This window comes from Bactrocera oleae, chromosome 2, assembly GCF_042242935.1.
Source record: "Bactrocera oleae isolate idBacOlea1 chromosome 2, idBacOlea1, whole genome shotgun sequence".
Classification (NCBI taxonomy): domain Eukaryota; kingdom Metazoa; phylum Arthropoda; class Insecta; order Diptera; family Tephritidae; genus Bactrocera; species Bactrocera oleae.
The window spans coordinates 89,532,998-89,554,904 of record NC_091536.1 but is presented as its reverse complement, the minus strand read 5'-3'; the positions used below and the strand labels follow the sequence as shown (position 1 = coordinate 89,554,904).

The 21,907-nt window shown below is 34.0% G+C and overlaps 1 protein-coding gene across 1 annotated transcript in view; it reads left to right on the top strand.

Moving 5' to 3' along the window:
• LOC138855849 (cadherin-99C-like) overlaps positions 1 to 21,907 on the top strand; it is a 115,784-nt gene that overhangs the window by 72,126 nt on the left and 21,751 nt on the right. The window contains exons 5-6 of the mRNA XM_070105963.1: positions 9,764 to 9,942; positions 10,552 to 10,677. Of these exons, the coding sequence (XP_069962064.1) occupies positions 9,764 to 9,942; positions 10,552 to 10,677 (305 nt within the window). The remainder of the gene's footprint in view (positions 1 to 9,763; positions 9,943 to 10,551; positions 10,678 to 21,907) is intronic.

Below are 21,907 nucleotides of genomic sequence, written 5' to 3'. Positions count from 1 at the left end.
TTGGTGCTGTCATATCCTGCAGCTACTTTAACTGCAATTCAAAGCTGTGGCTTTTATAGCACCGTATCACAGTGTTTTGTTGTTATTATTTGTATGCAATTATTTGTAACTATTTATGCCTTAAAAATTTTTTTATATAAATTTTGATGCAAAATGGGGTGACCAACTTGTTTTTAAATATATTCTTCATTGTTTTATTGAATAGAGAAGTAGGTCCAAATAATAAATATTTAGCAAAGCCGCCAACTTAATATAGATGAACATTAAATGCTTCGAGAACCAAAACACAATAAACCAGGTCTACAAAACAATACCATTTCACCGCCCAAATAAATAATAAAAATCAAGGCTTTTTTACAATAAAATTTCTTGTCTTATAATTTTCAACGCAATTAGTAGTCTCTTTTTCAGAATCCTGTTAAAATATTTCTGACACATTATATGTGTACCTTTCCCCGAAAGATTGCCCACATTCAGGCGCATTGTTCAACAATAGGTTTTAAGCCATATCTGACTCCGAATACGGTGTAGAGAGATATTTTTCAGGAACTACTCATATCTTTCGAATCTTAAACAGTGATATAAGCTTAAGGAAAACTAAATATTTTTCGGATAATTAAAAAAAATCGGAAAGAGCTATAATAAACATTTTGTTTTTCGGAACATGATGATTCTACGAAAATTTCTTAACATTATAAAAAGTAACCGAAATATGTATTGCCTACATTTCGGCACTATATCTAGCTAAGTTGCGAACCTGTTAAATCATTATGGAGAATGAAGAGCCGCGAACATAAATAAACAATCTATACAGCAAAATTAGTGATTCAGCATTAAAATTCTGGATTTACATTTTTGAACTTTACTTTACTTCATTCAAATTTTTATCAACTGAACAATTTTATTGTATTTCCACTTTATTTTTGTAAGCTTTATTGAATGTCAAAACGATCCGCCATTTCCAATCTAGGGTATAGAAAACTTACTCTTTCTTTCTAACAATCCTCAAAACTCTATTGCAATTCATTTAACTAAATCACCGTGCGCAGTCCTGGCTCTAGTTTTTTTACTTGCTCTTAGTTGTTGTTTCATTTGTCTACCACATCAACTTTTGCGGTTGGCCGCTTTTATTAACAAAGAGAAATCGTTTTTAAACAAAAATTTGATTGTTATTCCAATGTTGAGCGCTGCAAGTAGATGTCGGCAAATAGCAAAAGCAACTACAACAACAACAAATGCATGCAACAGGTATACAAAGTCTTCGCAGGCAGAAATCTTCTGCCAAAGCAACGCATCAGCGCGAAGGTCTTCAAATTTATTACATGGATTAGTTATATGCACACACACACATGCACACGAATACATATACATTGTTGCATTTCATTTGTCCATTGCTGATATTATTGCTGTGTTGCTGCCTTCCTTTTAACCATTACAATGGAAAATTCAATAAGCCATCGGCGATGAAATGAAAAATATTGGCGTGATTGCGGTTAAATTAACAATTGCTTTTATAGGGTTTGCCAACACACACACGTTTACATAAGCTAGCATATACGCACATGTTGTTGCATATGGATCTATCATCGGTGCCACACAGTAATAGTTATTTGTTGCAAACGAAAACAATTGTGATCAACGATAAACGCTGCGATTGCCATTTACTGCACCAACAAAGACACTGTAAATTTTCTCTTTTGCATTTAGTTAGGTACGTGAAAATGGCTTTGGCATCTCCCTCAGCCATACATTGCCACCGGCTATTTAAACAAACGCCACAAACTGGAAGGTATTTGCTTTTACATTGTTTGCAGCGGGAAATTGATACCACTTCACTTTTCATTTACATTATTGCATTCGCTATGTTCGAGTACTTACCATGCAACTAGCACTTTCGCATTAGTTTCGGAGATGAAATAGGTAAGTACAGAGATTTCCAATAGAGGACTTCGATAAGCGTGCTTCAACCGCAAATTGGAAAACAAAAATATACATATTGCGTTTAATACCTCATTCTAGTTTTGAAAATATATTGATGTCAAGAATACCGTTAGACTATTGTGGCTACAGTTGATCCCACACATTTCCCGAATGACTTAGTCATAAGTTGGTTTTTAAGGAGGAAATCACTTGAAGAAAAGGTGGCCTAACTGAACTCTCTGATTTTGGTGTTCTAGGAAATCCATTTTTTTGCTATGATACTTTCTAAAAATTCTTGAAGTACAAATTTTCATACCTTAGCCTGCAATTTTTTATAATTAATGGAAGGTTCTAGCAGGAATACGAGTATAAAGGTCTCATTATATTCTCTACTATTAAAAGCAAAACGTTTAGCTTCTGTATATAAAATATATTGCGTTTCAAAGTAAAAGTATTGCGGAAGACTCATAATAATTTTACTTCTCAAATATAGCAACGTTGCTTTTGTGTAGCTTGCTAATTTGCTTAGGCATGCCAATGACAGATAATAGCCCGAAATCATGGTCAGATGAAATTTTTACTTCCGCCTACGGAAGTAGGGTTTTTCTACATTTTTGAAATTAGCCAAGCCTTACAGCATGTCACCAGAGGAAAATTTTAAATCTAACCTAGTCATCGGGACTTCTTAAGAATTGTTCTATCTGGTCTTGGTTGGTGGAACAACCAACATCCATAAAGTCTAAAAGTAAATAAACCCAGTAGCCAGTTTTGTGTTCCTCAAGTTCACAAAAAGTATACAAACACATAATTTGGTTTCGTTTTGAATAGTACAGACTTTTTACTGCTCCTACACGAGAACTTAGTATATGTAAGTATTTGCGAACTTACCACAAATGTTCATGTAATAAATACATCGAATGGGTTTCTTCGGTTCGCTGTCCGTTTGTGCGTTGATATTGACATTTGGTGCGCCAATAAATATGCGTTGCTCGTCGTCGACAACAATGTCCCGATCGCAAACACGTGGCGGACTACTGAACATGAAAGCAAACTCCATGCGTTGCAGTTGCAACGAATGTGGCGCATTAAATTACACATTGTGCGCCAGCGAGTCGAACGGCTTTGCCAGCACAGAAATTATTGTTGCCCCAAATGGTGGCGTGAGTCGCATTACAGCCAGACAAAATAATCTGCACGTACACACAAGAATATTGCAAATGCATAAATAAGGCATTCCAAAGTGCCAAGAGTGTGACGCAAACTTTTAAAATACAAAATCGTTAGCGGTTGCAAATAATTGTAATGAGAATGTTATCAAGTTGCGGTTGTCAGCGTGTTGTAAGTTGTAAATATTTCTAAGTTGGTGGCATGGTGTTCAAATTGGATTTTGTGGGGATTGAAGTTTCTCATAGAGAGATACAGCTTAGTTGCATTGGAAAAGTTGTTCTTTGTCCAAAGAGCTGCACCAAACGTGAGATTCATCATCAGGTTGGCCGTTTTCTTGTTCCTTTATTCTACTTTTTTCCTTTATTCACATACATTTTACGAGGAAGCCTCACATTCTTATTCCTTGGCATATCTTATCAGATGAAAACATTATGTACGTTCTTAGTTAGGCGATTTTAGTCAAAGTTACCCATTGGTGATTAGTGAGTGAAAATTGAAGCTTAAGACTGTGGCTCCAGAAAGTTTACTATTACTGTTTATGAGCCATCAAATATCTACTCAGAGTAGTCGAAATTAGATTAGTCGTTAATGTTTTACTTCGGTGGTCTTATTCAACGGCTAAAGTTCCCAACAGATTGACATAAAAAAAACTATCGAATTTAGCAAATATATGGCTTACGTGGCATATGAACAGAAATTGAATCCTAAATGTAGGCAACATTTAATTACTGCAAGTTAGTTTTTCGATATTATACCCCTTATTTAAGTTTTCCAATAGCTAAAGGAAAAAACTTTAGAAGAACTTTTCACTTGGCGCCATCGTAAAGGTTGACCCTTCTAATTATAGACCTCGTAAAACCGTCGTAATGCATCTGTCGCAACAAATTCTTATTTGAGCGGCGAGGGACTACTAAGTTTCACCACCAACAGAAATGACTCACTTTCGCCTGACAACAAATTATCCGGAGTCCCATCACCCAACTTGCACAGCAGTCGCCAACTTTATCCACACTGTCCCTTCTTTTACATTTCTCAATGCCAGACAGCCCAACTTACATTCAGGCGAGAGAAAATTTCAAATTCATAACGTAAATGCACAAAAAAATAATGACTTCTTGTCGGTTTCTATTAAAAATGTAAACTACGGTAGTGTCAGTTAATGACTATCGCGCTGACAACCTCTGACTGCGGCGACCGCCATCAGTGTGGTGACGCCACCGTTTTTACTGCCATTACTTTGTTAACGTCACTGCCATTGAACACTTTCACGCGCGATGTACATGCCAGGCCGTGTTATGCGGTGTCGTGCTGTTCTATGCCGTGTTGTAAATCAGTGTTGGACTCATGCTTTCGGTTGGGCAGCTAAGTTATTGGCCTCACTGTCCCCTAGCGCTGTTTTTTTATAATTGTCGGCTTAATTGTTCCGCTATCGTTTGGCGTTGCATGTTGCAGCAGCGTCGTGGTAATGAAAATTAAGTTAGAGAAGGAGTTGAAACTAAAGTTGCATATCATCTTAATTGCTTCAACAGCGGTAATGATCTTTTGAATGCAACTAATCTCAGGCATGAGCATGCAAAATGTGTGGGCTGCAGTGAATTCGAATATTTCTGTTGACTTTCTTCAGGCTTTTTACTTTAATATAGTGTATTAATATTTTACTCAATGGATTATCGTAGTTTTTGTAACCCTTTTTATTGAATCCTAATATATTCTGTGCTTTGGCAAGACAAATCAAGACCACCAACACATTTATTTTTCTAAACAGTTGGCTTAAATGTCTTCTTCATATTATTACAACAATATTAGAATAATCCGTTGTTATAAACTTGGAAATCATTTCCTAATAGAAGAAATGTAACTTCGATGTATTAACTAAATTCGGACAACCAGTTATAACACGTTTTCATCCATTCTGGAAGCAGTTTTCTTAGTTAAGTATGTTTTGGATTCTTTCCTAACCGACAAAGTCTTAATAACCTCTCTCTCTAGTGTTTAGACAATGGTTTTACTCCCCATGCTGAAGATGACTCAAATCCTCATTTAAATCCAGCAATTAGACTTACTATTCTCTAAAGCTAGCACTAATTTCAATCTCTTAATTTTCTTAACATTATCTATCGCTCACTAATTCTATTTTAGGTTTAGTAACTGCCGTTTGTTTGAATAAGATTTGATTTAATGGATCGTCCTATATGATTCGTGGAAGTGAGAGTCGATAGGCCAACATTTGGAATCTTGTATGTGTTTTTTTCAACTTAGCGATACCATTGCTTGTTGAGCTTTTATTACATTTTATTGAGCTTCTGTGGTAGCTGTTTGAGCTTTTGCTTCAGCAGATTGAGCGTCAATATAAATTATTGAGCTTTCACTGTGCTTTTAAGAACTTTCGCCAAAAATTTAAGTTCCTATACTCATTCCTAAACTTATACTACTTTTGACAATTTTACATTATCTAGAATAAAAATCAGTGAATAGAAAGTATTTGTGAGTTTAGTTCTACTAAAGAGCTTTCATTACTTTTTGGAGTCACTTAAAGTTTGGATATATATTCAACTGCTCTGCATAACAGCAATTCGCTATACATTTGAAAAAAATTGTTAACATAAAAGGACATATAAAACTTTCAAAGGAAATGTCGACACACAAGCTTACAAAAATCCACATCTCCCCAAGAGTTTACGGCAAACCATTTGTCGAATTGCTACAATTTCACTCAGTGTCGGAACGCCAACAATCACTTTCGTATTTAAACTTAAAAGCATTTGCAACACTCGCTGACAAGGTGGCACCTCCCTTCGGCCGATTGGTGAGCTTTCATTAAGATTGTTAATTTAAGATCTGTGGCGTAATTGACTTTGCCACGTTACAGAATGTTGATGCAACATGCTGCATGCAGTCTGTTGCAAGTTTTAAATATACACGTAATTTATATATGTATGTGTATGTGTGTGTACTGCATTTAACTTTTAATACGAGCAGCGCCGGCGATAAAATAGTTATGGCGCTTTTAAAAGACTGACTGCAGCGAAACTTCGGCGTGTGAAATGTGTATTCATGTGGAAAATTATGTAGTAACATGTGTGTATATGTATCTGTTTTGTGCTGATGTTGCATTTACAAGTACATGCATGTGAAAGAAACATTCTTACCATTCATACACATGCACCTGTGTGGTGAATAATGACATGTGGCATGCATTCCAACATGCCGGCATTCATATTTCCTGCAGCATGCCACAAATAATAATGAGCACAATGCAATGAAGGTGCATATTAGTAACTTGCAATTATCAAATGTGTATGTATAGGTGTATGTGAGTATTTGCCTTTTACTGCAATTTGCGCTTCATAAAGCTGTCTATGAGATAGCAGCGGCTACTAACGTTCCGATCAAACTGTCCAATGTTGGAATGTCGGGACCGCCCTTGTACTGTACGCCAAACGCCATCCATGTGGCTGCCCATTGCCGTCCGTTCGCTGCCCGTTTCATTTTGCTCACTGCTTTTTTCCTCTGGTAATTACAGTCGCTACGCCTTGTTGCTGCCTCGGTGTTTGTCTGCAGCCGTGACTGCCGCCGTCGCCGCTCTTGCTACAAACGCGCCCTTCACACAGACCAAGTGCAACATTTGTCTCGCGCAAGTTGCAGCAAATCGTAAACTATACCAACTCAGCTGATGGCAGCCAAAGTGGGGAAGAGAAACTCAAGAAATGAGCAGAAGTTAAATCAAAGTAAGCACAATTGTGTCAGCGCAAAAAGCACAGCAGCCGTAACAATAAACGCGCTGGCAGCAAGCACCACATTTTACATGCCACAAAATAGCTTAGCCACTGCGCTGACACAGCTATTACTACCTGGCAGCGCGCTGTTGCACGAAGCTACTTGCATGTGTCCCCTCGCTCCACAGCTCCGCAGTTACTATATTTTATTTGCTCTTTAGTATTCAGTGCCACAAACTCTTATGTTATGCATTTTTAGGCACATGTTACAATTGTTGTTGTTTCCTATGCCACTATCCGGCGGTACAAAACTTGAACATCTCTTCCTGCATCTTCCGGAAACAGCGGCAGCAATCGTCGTTGGTGTTTTGTTTCTCTTTTGTATCTTTCGCTTATATTTCCATTGTTGTTGTTGTTGTGACATTGGCTTCCTTTCTGCTGTCAGAGCGCTACCTTAGACGCTTTGCTGTTCCTACGAATCGAATATTATTGTGTTCTAATGCTCAGCTGTCTGTTCGCTTATATGTTTATATATATGGCCGTGTGTATATATTGCCATTGGCTTCACTGTTTCTTTGCTATTGTTGTTTCGAGCTACATTCTTTTTTATTCCTTTGCGACTTGCTACAACTTGTGATTTTAGTTTTAGTTTAAGTGTCTGATATAATGATTATAATTGTATGGCACGAATGAGAAGTCGCCCTGTAATCTAAGGCAGAAAGAAAGGAGGAATTCGTTAGATAGTTGATAAATGAAATAAAGCGCAATATTAACAGATAATGGGAAATTAAAGCAGGAGGCATTAACATGTTCGCAGAGTACGGAATAACCTTAATAGATGTGGATTTTCAAATTATGTAGATCTCTTTTGGATTGAGGAATAAAAAAATACTGAGAACTATATTGTAAAGCTAATATGAGTTATATACCATTTGATCAAATTTGACCCGGACTAGAAAAAATATTCTATCACGAAGTTTAGTACAAATCTTTATTATCACTTTCAAAAAATTCTCCTGAGCCAACGCTTTTTTCGATTCGGCATACACTTGTTATAAGTTTCTTTGGTTCGAGTCTAGCATTGGCACACTTTATACCCAACGTGATGCCAGCTTACTTTATACTCTCTTTTGGAAGCATACTTAACTTTACTAAGACTAACTTCTTCTTAGAAAGTTCAATTTCTTAAGAATCTAAAACCCTTTTTTGAACAAAAACTTTTTACTCATTTTTATAGTAAACTTTAAGTTGAGAACAATTGAAAATTTTTTCGTTTCAAAGGTCAAAATTAATACAAAGTAATGAGGCTCGGATTCAGAACTAAACCCAGTGATAGTAAGATTATCAAATCAAAGCAAATAGAGCAGTTCATTCTGCAAATTCTAAAAAAAAGCTTACGAATTGTTATATAAGTATGCAACGCATTTGCACCTGGTTAGAATATGCTATATTTTGAATTATCGTATATTTTCAATTAATAACGCTGGATTTGTATACAGAAGCCCAAAAAATAATCTGAGCTTAACGAACCGAAGAAGGGGACTTCTACCCTAATTTGTAAATTAAATTCGTCATCTATTACTTTTTACCCATTAATATTCCTTAGTTAACTACTATGCTGGAGTATTTCGTCCAAGTACTCATACAATCGTACCAAAAGTAAGACACTTTCAAATGTTGCTTAACAATTGGGAAAATTTACAAAAAAAAAAAAAAAGAACTCAACATGAGGCAAGAATTTGTGAGGATTTTAATAACTTCGGCATGTGTGCACAGCGCCAAACACATCTTGCTAAGCTTGCGAACATCAAAACTGTACCACGCACTTAAAGTGCATGTAGTCGTATTAATAACTCACTGGTACCGATGCTTTCGCACATTTGATGGCCCATCAAATACTCCTGAGTGCATATAAATAAGTATGCCGTCTTTTGTTTCGCCATTAATGGTCGCTCCTTGATGCTGGGCGTTGAAACTCAACAAACACGAGTACATGATATACCCAATTCTCTTAATGCCGACTGCACTAAAGTCGTTCTCTTCATAAACGCATCTTCAAAAGAAAAACGAAGAAAGAAATTGTAAATGGGTTTATATCACTATACCCTACATGAGATGAAATGGTGTATTTAGAAATCATATGTTGTTCCTTCAAAGTCGAACTGGAAAGCATTTGAGAGAATCGTGCTTACTTTTGATCAAATTGCTGATATTATTGCTACTTGAATTGGGTCATATTTATGTAAATCCGCAAGATGGTGCTGTATTCAAGCCTTAGCAACTCATATGGATCGACAGATGGCGCAGCTGTAGATATATTCTTCTCAAATAAACTAAGTTACGACAATTTCAAATTGCAAGTTTCCTTACATTTTTCCTCATTTTTACTTAATCTTTGGTGAAAAGTACCGGAAAGGTATTAATTATTGACAACAGTTTCATATAGAGATGAAGTATTTCTGGGAAATAATTCGAACATTTTTAACATAAAATATTGTGTACAATACCATTAATTGTGGTATAAAAAAAGCTCAAGTCGACTTGAGCTGGGTTGGATCTATAGACTTCAAATTACCACAAGAGTAATTTAAATGTGATTTATTTAAACCAAATAGTTTTTTTTTTCATTGAAGTACTTTAATCAAAATTCAAATTTTAGTTAAGATATAACGGGGATACGTCCACTTGCAAATCAAAAAAAATATATTTTTTTTGCATTTTTTTTAAGAGAAAAAACATACGTAAAAAGGTACGTTTCACGTCCATCGTGAATATGTTATAATATCTCTTAATTTCAAAAGTTTTACTGCTCTTTCAAATAAATTCGTAAGCAGTCCAGAATGCAAACTTAGCATCTTTACCACTATATTTCAATTTTTTCTTCAATTCTTATTTGTTTTATATTATGCTTACTGTTTGTTCACTAACTGCTACTGCACCGTTTATTCATGTATTTACAGTTATTGGCCAACAAACCACGCCGCCGGAGTTGCCAATCTACGGTGATCCCTACACGGAAATTGCACTGGATCTAGTCTTCCCAAAGGGGAATCCGACATTCCTGCTGGACGGCAAGAAATTGCAGCTGCTGCAACCGCTCGATCGCGATGAGGAGAATCTGAGTCACATTGTCTTTCAGGTGAGCGCACGAAAGCGACCACAAGCTAAGTTACTAGAACAAAGTTGAGCTCAAAATAAAGTGAAGCAGCTTGTGTGTGAATCCGTGAGTCTGTGAGTATGTTTGTGTAAGAGTGAATTCATGCGATGCAGCGCGCTTAAGGCGGCTGGCTTGCGGTATTATATATACAAGTAGGTGGGATGTGCAACTGGAATTGTATGTATGTATGTGTAGATGAAAAAAGCCCGCGGTGGCTTGCCGCTGTTAGATTTTGTTTGGTGAAATGCAAATTTTTTATGGCGAAATTTTACAGTTGCACGCCACAAAATGCGCCAGCCACCAACAAAAGTATGTAGAACGCTTAGCTAATAAACAGAAATATGCAAGCGTTTTCTGCTTTACTTGTGCCATTTGGCGTGCAGCGCTGCAATTTCTCAAGCATATCTTCCACTTGTGCAAACCACCAACGGAGTGCTTCACTTTTGGCAGTGAGTGCGTATGTGTCTGCGGTTATTTCTGCCTGCTTTGTTTATTTAAAAATATTGAGCGCTTTTATTTGTGTTTATTTATTTTTGGTTTTTACTTTGTTTAATTTTGTTTTAAATTTTATTTCCTTTCGTTGCACCACAGGTCTCCTGTTCGATTCGCAACGCAACCAACAAGCGACGCAGCATTCCGATTATTGTGCGCGTATCTGATGTCAACGACAATGCGCCGCGCTTCATGAACACACCCTATGAGGTCACCGTGCCGGAGGTAAGAAATGAACAATCTCTATGAAATTACAAAAACAAAAATTTAACAACAAAGCAGAAGTAACATTAAAGAAGCGTACATTGGTATATGCATGTGTGTATGTAGAAGTATTGGCAAAAAGCGAAAAAAGGAAATTAACAACTTTTTTAACTTTACGAAAAACCATATTTGTTTGTGTTTTTGCTTTAATTTGCCTCTTTGCCGCAATCTTGACAAGCTGCTTAGCGGGAAGCGACCTGCGCGGCGCACCGGCTCACCATGACGCTGCTACAAATGCATATTCGCACTGCCAAATTTATATTTGCTTTCCTTCTTCTCTTCGCTATATTTTGCCATCTATAACATTAACAGCAACAACAACAAAATCTGCTCCACTCCGATTTAACTAAAATTACAAAACCACAATCACCGTGGCAACGCCAACAATTAAGTATGCCTAGCTCTAAGGCAAGGTGTCTCCCGCACAGCCTATCGCTTGCTTAAAGCGTCCCCTTCAGCTGGTAAATGATTCGGATTGCACACTGCACTCAAGTTCGCCAACCTGGTGGGTGGTTTGCATTGATCGCAACTGGTTTTTCGCACCCACGCATACTTTTATTTCTTATAAACTGCAAATAATACCAATAAGAATTTCTCATAAATGCTCGCAAACATTTGTTAGTGGTGCTACCGTCGGCGTTGTTGTTGTTATTAGAACGCTTTTAACTCTGTTAAGATTGACGTTAGCTGTACTGCATATGTGTTTGTATGCAATGGTGCTGCCTTAGAACAATTATGCGAAATTGAAATGGTTTGCAAAATTCAAAAGACTTAAGCGACAAACTCGTTTTGAATAAAATATTCTAGTTAAAACCATACATAAAATATTGTTATGGCTATTTTTTTAAATAAAGTGGCCACTTTAACCGAATATTTATTACGATTTGTTACAGTAACAGTAAAATTTAGAACACAAGTACCGTTAGACCCACAATTTAAGTTTAATTTAATAAACTTAAATAGTTTTTGAGCTAACAACTAACCAAAAGTGCAAAAGTATGGTTTTTATAACGAATACTAGATAAATGGAAATATATATCGAACTACATATTTTTAAAATGGTCACTACCTTCTACTATTATTCAATAAACTTCTGGGTAAAGAAGCTTAAGATTAGATTTTTCTATGAAAAGACAGCACCTGTCTCCAATCATGGCCAAATTTGATATTTGATATGTTCAACTATAGTAATATAGAGACATTGCTATTTAGAAAATGATTTTGAAAGAATGTTGTTCTACACAAAAGACCCAGGATAATGCACAAATTCCATATGAATATTAATATAAAAGAAAAAACTGCAATTTCAAATGTTCTGGAATTTATAATTCTATCTAAGTACGCGTACATTAACATCCTCTGTTTTTATCTCAGAATTATTTAGTTATGGTTAAAGTTTGTGATACCGTAGCTACATTTAGAAATTCCTGTATGTTCTCAATGTTTAACGATGTCTTAGAGTTTGGGAAAGTAAATATATTTGGTAGATATTTTCTGAAATTTCATGTTAGCCTTGGGAAATAGAATTTTCTAAAAATGTTTTTTTTTCAAAGATCCAAGTTTTACACCCCTTACGTCTGCCATGTAAGCTTGACTGAAAAAAAAGGGTTTCACCATTAAAATATGATTTCCACAGTTTTACTTATTGGTAAGTTACTTAGTTATACGAATGTGGCAGTAACTTCTAGTACGGAAAATGAAGACAAAAATTTCGATATTGGTAGCTAACTTTGAAAAACGGAGCACCACTTTTTTATCTACCTATAACTCAAAAAGATATATATAAAATTAAATATGTTAAAAATGAAAGTTTACTACAGTGAGCAACTTGCTATTATTACTGCCGTAGTTCCAAGGCCATTACGTTATGATTTTATGTTTTTAAAGTCTACAGTCGCATTTTTAGATAATTTTTTTCGATTATACCAATAAATATTTACTCATTTTGCAATACGAAAATTGTTTAATTTTATTATTTTGAGCTTTCTTATGAAACTATTAATTATTATTTTTACACAACAACTTTTCCAAATAAAAATTACACATTATAAACTTCCAAATATACACAAAAACACTAAGTATATAAATACTCACATATATACCCTCTACTGCGCTTAATAGTGTTTGCAAATACAACTGCATCGGTGCTTGCAACAGGCAACTGGGAACAGCTGCCTGATTGACAGACATGCAAGCAAAGTAACATCAAAACGAACGTGTCAGAAGTTTCACATGCGAAATCATTTCAGTCCCTCCTTCTTTTTGCTTTTGTTTCTTTGTTCTTTGTGCTAATTGTACTTTATATTGCTGTTATTAAACAGTCATCTTAACAATGCATTGCCCTGATCAAATATTTTGCATGTGCACATACTAACATACATAAGTGCAACAACTGCAAAATAACAACAAAATTTGGAAGCGGGTTGCGTTATTTCGCATGCGTTGAAAATAATTCACAATATTCAATTATGCACAACAATTAGTGTCACTAAGCGATATTAATAAGTAATTAAGTAAGAATTGAAAAGGACTAGATTGCATAAAAAATTCTTCAAGAAAAATATTATTTTCAATAGTTTTTTTATACACTACAATATATTAAATTTTATACAAAAATTGAAGAAAATTATTGATATATTCAGCCGCTTTCGGTGATGCCAGCTAGTTTTCTATTATCAGTTACAGAATATTATGTTCAAGTTATGCTCACTCCAAGCGAGGAATGGACAAACCCTGACATAACATATGTCTTCCATCTCCTTCTAAATGGAATCAAAACTATATGAAAAAGTTAAAATTGTGGTTTTATGTCAGCAGCTTTCTTTTTTTACTACTTCAACATAGTTTATTTCAAAGGGAAGCTAACAAAGTCGTAGATCAACAAGAAGCGCTATTTACATCAGTCAAAAGCATAACATATGCAATCTCTTGGTCCAAACAGATGACAGCTCTTTTTCGTGAATGATTTGTTGGAAAATTCTTGAAATCCCTCTAGATTACTTCGTACTATTTTATTACCGAGCTGGGAATGATAATAATGATGATGATGATGATAATGAAGACGATGATGATAACGACGACGATGATGATGATGAAGTTGATGGTGATGATTATGATGATGATGATGATGATGATAATGATGATAATGATGATAATGATGATAATGATAATGATAATGATAATGATAATGATAATGATGATGATGATGATGATGATGATGATAATGATAATTATGATGACGATGATAATGATAAATGATGAAATCGGTATAATTTGTTTTTTAAAGACATTTTTTTCAAATTTGTTATTTCTTTTTTATAGCCAAACTCTTTATCCTGTTTTTTTCAATTTTTTCATTAATTCATTAACATACAACAATTAAATAAAACAATTTTAAACTACAAAATTGAGCAGAAATTACTAATGCATCCAGTGCTGCGGACTGTCCATAAAGCAGCAACAGAAGTACACCCATTAGGGTGTCATCATCAAAGATTACTCTAAACATGCATACCTATCCAAATACACACACACACATAAGTATAAATATAGACATATACAGACATTACATATGTACTTACCATTACAAACGAAAAGAAATGTTGCGCCCGCGCTTTGGGCAGCAATTGCGACTTGAATGTTGCCAACCACTTTTCAAATGCTCGCTACTTGCTTGCCACAGCTTACCGTAGTCCACAACAACTGTCAGTTGCCACCACAAACAACAAGTAAATCACGTTGCAAACAGCAAACGCTGAAATCCGGCAACACAGCCAGAGCAATCAATTATGTAGACAAGTTGTTCGCTCAACGGACAGCAGTCAAAAGCGAAAAGAAAACCAACACAAAATACGCTGCGACATAAACAAAGTTCATACGCAAAAATCAAACAAAAAAAAACATGCCTCAATTTTGTGCGTATTTTTGTTAATTAAATGGCCGTCAGCCGAACGCTTCGCCCGTTGGTCGCTCAGTCGCTTGGACAGTTGTCAATTTGGCGCACTTTGAAGTTGATTTGAGTAGTTGCTGTAGCGGTTAGTCCGCGCAAGTACTTAGTAACATGTTGCTTTTAATGAAGCCAATGTGCAACATATTGCTGGCGAAGCATGTCGCACGACACGCAAGTCTACACGAACGACAACCGCTAATGGTGGTTGAGTTTACTTTATTATTTATAGATTTATTTTAATAAAATATTTTTTTATGCATTTTTGTCGTACTCCTAATGTTGCCAGCCAATTTTCGTGATCGTTTCTGTGCAAAAAAAAAAAAATTGTAAAAGACTAAACAAATGCTTTTTATGGTCGCATGTTGCAATCTAATTTCCCACAGGCGCAAAAATGTACATTACATTCTTGCACAAATACAAAATTTGCAACACGTTGCACTGTTATACATCAATCGGCTGTTGGCAGCAGCACCTGTTGGTACCATTTCAAAGAGCTGTCCATCAAATGTGCTTACACCACATCCCCTCCTGCCTCCTTTTGCTTCCTCTCTCCCCAGCCTTTTAATGTTCTTAAGTTCGCTTGCTGTCAACACAAATCCCGTTCAACAGGAATAACTTGGCCCCAAACATTTCATTCAGCGAGCGTTAACATCTTCTCGCAATCGCCTGTTGGCCGCTTGTGCCCCACGCACACCATCCCCTTATTGCATACAACCAAGCATGCGGAAATTGATTATTACAAGTTGAGTGTAACTTTTTTTCGCAAAGAACTTTGCTGCTCTCCTTGCATTTATTATGTTTTTCTATTCCCGCCATTTTGTTTGTTGTTTTTGTTGTTGTGTCTGGCGACTCCCATCTTAATCGCGCATTTGAAAGCAAATTGCGCTATTCATAAATATATTACAGCAATCAAATTAAGTTATTAGCTCGGCAATGTCATGTACCGCTATTCGTCACAAGCGCACACACACGCAAGCATGAGTGTGCATAATACACAGTACACGGGTTTGGCTGCTGCATGACTGCCCCTGACACCAGCTGCTTTGTTAGTTATTTATTGAGTGCAATTTCTTTAATTCATAAATGACGCGGCTAACGTTTGAAGACAAAATATTTGCATAATAACGGTAGTCGCGAGAAAGAGAGAAAGACAGGTTGCTGAAGTCTTCTTATCTTTTAGAAGAATCCTGTTTAATTGATTGAGATTAATTTTTATAATACCATTAGCTGCAATCGAATTTGATGGGATAATTTTCGGATCCTGTATTCGTACATCATTTATTTTTTATTATGATATTACATACTAATTTGCAAAGAACCGTTATATGTACTGCGGTACAATATTTTATGCCCGATTTTTAACAAAATATTGGTTAAGAGACATAGAATATTCATAACATTAAATATTGTGCAGACTGGTGCCTCTTAAATGATAAATAAATTCAAAAATCCTTTCCAGATTGGAACAGAGTCAAGGTAATAGAGAAACATATTTCCTGTAATTTTTGAAAATTAAAAGAATTATTTTTTAAATACAGATAATAGAAGAACTGATACTGAATAGCAAATATTTCTAAAGCGTCCTAACTAACTTCGTAATCTGTCCAAAAACCTTTGTTGATTTCACAACAGCTTTGGACTGTAGTATATATGTATATTTTTATAATTTATTGTTCGATACCTCCATTGTTATATGATAAATATTGCATCAAGAGTTATTTTATGGTTTTATAAGCCCATGTTGCCAGTCAACTAATTAAGCACATAATTGCCACTTAATGCATACCTCCATAAAATTGGAAAATGTTACTTTGGCTGTGGCACAAGTAGCCACTTTGCTACAAATTACATCACTATTATCAATGTTTTTACGATGGCCATCCACTCTCAACAGAAGCAAAAGATATTTACAGGTAGTATTGTAAATGCTTGTGGCATTAGCGACTTTGACTGTCATAAAGCAATGCTGTATTTAGTGGTACACATAAACATATTTATTTTTGCACATAGAAATATGTATATGAGGTTATATGGTGGTTTACAAATATATGGTACACATATCAATATTTATGTATATATTTGTATACAATAGTATAAGGTTTATTGAGAAACTGCAGCCAAAGTTTTTCTGGTCACCTAATAGTCGCCTTTCGTTATAACTGCGGATAATAAAGTAAGGTTATATATGAAAGAACTTTTAGTATAATTTTAAGTATATAACCTTACTAAATGTTGAGGTCAAGATGAAAAAATAAATTTAGTGATTATAAGAAGTTCTAGCGGGGAGCCTAAAGCTGTAACCGACCGAAACTAAATATAAACTAATTGAAATTATTTGATTATTTAATTTTCTCTTGTTTACTCGTTTTTTTCCTTTTTCTTCCCCTTACTTAACGCTTACCATCAAATAGTTATACTAAAAATTTCCTACAAGACTATGAAATTTGCAATTTAAAATGGTGTTTTTTCATTGAGTTATAAAATTCAAAAGAAAAAAAACAAATTTACCGTAAAATAGTCAAACATCAACCATTAATATCTTTCAAACGGTTCGGTTTACGAAAAAACCAAACCATTTTATATTGAATTAAATTTTCTACAAAATCTACGAAACTACGAATAAGATATTCAGTAGTTTCAAGCAGTGGGAGGCGAGATATACATTTTTATATCTAATAATAAAAAAAAAATAGAAAACCGTTAATCGGAGGACCTTCCCGTTACAACTAAGAGAGTCTTAGTCTTGGAGAGCCTTTCGGAGAGGTGTTTATCAACCAATTTTTCAGAGTATGAAGCGAAAGAAATATTGCTTTTTTGACCTACCTCAATATATACTTATACAATAAAAGCGAAAAAATAAACATGTTTTGTTGTAAACATTTTTACAAATGCTACGTTTATATTTCTCATAGTTTATTTTCCCATATAAGTATGTATTTTCAAAAAGTGTTTATATATATTTATGCACTTGAACTCCTGCTGATCGTGTAAAACTAAAACAAGTACAGTTTTATTTTATTCATAAAAATTGTTGCTACCTAAGACACTTTCAATTCGAACCTTGAAGTGCGCTACGGTGTCTCATAAAGTGTTTTTCATTTTTATTTTTCAAAATTATTGCATGCACGTGACCCACACTCGCACTCGCTTTGATTTTTGCATGTCATGCAGTGCACGAAAAGTGGCACACACTCGCACACACTGGTCTGTTTAAGTATGTGAGGGCTTGTATACATACATATATTCTTATAAAAAATTATGTGTGTATTTGTACTAAAATAATGAATTTTACAACAGTTCGTTTGTTTCTTATAACACTTCATATTACTCAGTTTCTTTTTACTAAAATCAAACTTCAGCCTGCTTAGTCATTTCCTGTGTAAACAATCTCACAGTTACTCAGTTTGTGGTTTCCACATATTATTAAATGTTTATGCATTTCGCGTACTTTATCTGAGTCAGAGCAGACATATCGACATAACTGCTCTAATAACATGGACCCATAAAAATAAAAAAAACTGCACAAAATGTGTTCACTTTCATTTAGTACAACAAACTTGCACTTATCCGCACTGTCTGCGGCAAGTAACTCGACATTTTAGTGCTTCTAAGTGTTTAATTATATGTGGCGGAATGTGGGTTTTGCATATGAGCTGCAGTTCACGCGCCGCTTGTGGCTAAAAATATTATTTTTCCATATTAAACATTGTTGTGTCAATGTACATTTTTTTTATGTTTCGTAGGTTGTTGTTAGTTTTCATAAATAGCGGTATTTAAAAAATGCAAATTAGCAATATTGTGAGCGGCAGTTACTTTAATTTTTTTATGAGGTGTCGTTAACTATCGAGTGGCGGCAGTTAGTATTAATCAAAAAATGAAACGCCAGACAAGCCAAAAACAACTAAGTAGGCAGGAGTGTACAATATTTTCGTTTTTGTTCAAAAACACAACTAATTAATTTTGTTTATCTGCTTGTGAAGGCCTTAATCGTTTGCTTTTGTACTTTGCCTGCTGCAATTTGCCTGCTTTTGTGCTTTATAAGAAATAATCTAAGCTGAAATTACCTTTTTAATGCATCTGCAGCTATTCGATTACCAAATTATTTTATGACTATTACACTAATAATTCTTAATGAATTCGGTAATGTGTGTGAAAGAGTAGCCACTGTAAACCAACGTATTTACTAGAAGTTCGTGTCTTAAGTCTCACAGCAGCCGTTTGCTCTTAAAGGTATTTTCAAAATAATATGGCAATTATTGCTATATAGTTTATAAACTTTAAGCTGTTTTGCTTATTATCTATAGTATTCTGCAAGCAAATTTTAGTGGCAAACGATAAAATATACTCCAATTTATTTATTTAGGAAAACTTTAAAATTTTTTTTTTTTCAAAACCTAAATTTAGTTTTCCATATGCATTTATTACAATAAAATAATAATAAGACTCACAAAAATAAAAAAATTTTAAAGTATTTAAGAAGAATATGCAATATATAATATTATCGATATAACCATGTTCCCACTCTTATGCCAAACTAAATTTTTTTGGAAGCGGCAAATTTTATGTTTCTTAATAGCTTTTACTCTCTGATTAAATAAAAAAATGTTAACTTCATTAATGATATACACCAAAATGTAGAAAAATAATGTGAAAATATCGTAAACAAAATTCAAATATAAAACCTAACAGAAAAATTAAAAGAGTTTTAAGTGCTATACCGGGAATTTTTTGTTGTTGTATACAGTTTTGTGAATTTTAAGTATCACTTACGACTAAGCGTGTAGAAATCATGACGGTATATAATATATTATATGTTGCAATACCAAAAGGGTACAACGTCCAATAGTGACCATATTGACTCGAAAACTGAAGCTTTAGAACACTAGTTTTTAATGTCTTAATTAACATGTGAAAAATATTATTTTTGATCAAATAATGTAATTTTTAATTTAATTACTTTTTATTTAATTCAAATACTTTTTATATATTTTTTATTATTTTTATATTGTACAAAAAACTTTTTGTTTGAATAAATTTAAAATTTCAAGGTATTTATAGACACTTCTTGAAAATCAAAACAAAAACTGGCCTTGTAAGAAAATTGTACTATATAGCATGTAATATTTCACATAAACTTATTTTTACTATAGCAACAAAATTCTTAAATTAACTTACAATTTAAAAAAAAAATATCTTTAGTTTTCTAAATCATTTCCATAAATCTTTGTCATCACTCTTTCTTCCATTTATTAAAATCGCAAAATTTCGCGTAATTTTTTGTATGCGTGTGAGTTTCAAATAGCTTAGTGTTTTATAAATTTGTTTTTATTTTATTTTTTTGTTATATTTTCCTTTTGCGATATAACTTGTAAACTGTTGCAGTGCTGACAATTTGCCTTTTATATCTATTATTTTTAGATTTAACACTTGTATGTACATTAAACATAATTATATGTTTTCTTCAGAAGCAAAGATTTATTTTGAAAAGCCGTCATAACTTGTAACCGCTACCTAAAATGCAAAAAACCACATACAACAACAAATGCAAGGCGTAGTAAGCGCTTTGAACTGTGAGACCTAAACCACCCTTGACTTTACTTTTGCTTTTGGATAGTGTCTTTGCACTGATTTTTGATCGTGTACATAAATACTTATATATTTCGTTTAAGTAATTATTGAAGGCAAATATTTTCTAACTTATATGGTGGCAAGAAATATGAAGAAAAATTAGAGTTGCCGTTGGCTATACTAAAAAATACCGAACATTTTTCAGTGTGCACTTTTAGTAAAAATTCGGGTTATATTCCTGAACTTTTCATATTTAAAAGTCACCAGCAGACATTTTTTTGTGTTTTCATATTAAGCATATGCCTACTGGTTTGTATATGTGCTTAATTTATGCACGAATGGAAAAAATGTTACATATTGCAACCGCACATATATGTAATATGTATGGCGTAGTAAGCGCTTTGAACTGTGAGACCTTAACCACCCTTGACTTTACTTTTGCTTTTGGATAGTGTCTTTGCACTGATTATGCACTGAGTTTACATAAATACCTAAATATATATTTCGTTTAAATAATTATTGAAGGCAAATATTTTCTAACTAATATGGTGGCAAGAAATATGAAGAAAAATTAGAGTTGCCGTTGGCTATACTAAAAAATACCGAACATTTTTCAGTGTGCACTTTTAGTAAAAATTCGGGTTATATTCCTGAACTTTTCATATTTAAAAGTCACCAGCAGACATTTTTTTGTGTTTTCATATTAAGCATATGCCTACTGGTTTGTATATGTGCTTAATTTATGCACGAATGGAAAAAATGTTACATATTGCAACCGCACATATATGTAATATGTATGGCGTAGTAAGCGCTTTGAACTGTGAGACCTAAACCACCCTTGACTTTACTTTTGCTTTTGGATAGTGTCTTTGCACTGATTATGCACTGAGTTTACATAAATACCTAAATATATATTTCGTTTAAATAATTATTGAAGGCAAATATTTTGTAACTAATATGGTGGCAAGAAATATGAAGAAAAATTAGAGTTGCCGTTGGCTATACTAAAAAATACCGAACATTTTTCAGTGTGCACTTTTAGTAAAAATTCGGGTTATATTCCTGAACTTTTCATATTTAAAAGTCACCAGCAGACATTTTTTTGTGTTTTCATATTAAGCATATGCCTACTGGTTTGTATATGTGCTTAATTTATGCACGAATGGAAAAAATGTTACATATTGCAACCGCACATATATGTAATATGTATAAGCATATGTATAAGCATACATAAAACAAATGTAGAATAACACAAAGGCTCAAGCTGCTTGAATAGAAGACTTAAGCAACAAACTTGATATCCCAAAAGCATTGATTTCCGTGAACATTGTATGTGAATTTACATAAATATGGAAAATATCTCAATATATTTTGTCTTACCACTTGGTGACTTTATTATTATAGCAAATTTATGGTGGCATGTGGTGGCATTCCACACATAACACTTTGAACAAAATGCAAATTAGCTGGCACTTAAGAATGTGGAAAGCAAGCTGCCAAATAAATAAAGCTAATGTGATAAAATAAAAAATTTCAAAAAGTTAAGTGTTTGCAAATATATTTTCTTATGGTGCCAGAAAAGATATAATCTTGTGGTTAAATGATATTGTTTGCTTTGTTATGAAGAATATTTTAATTTTTTTCCAGTAAACTTCTTTAAAATTTTAAATTGAA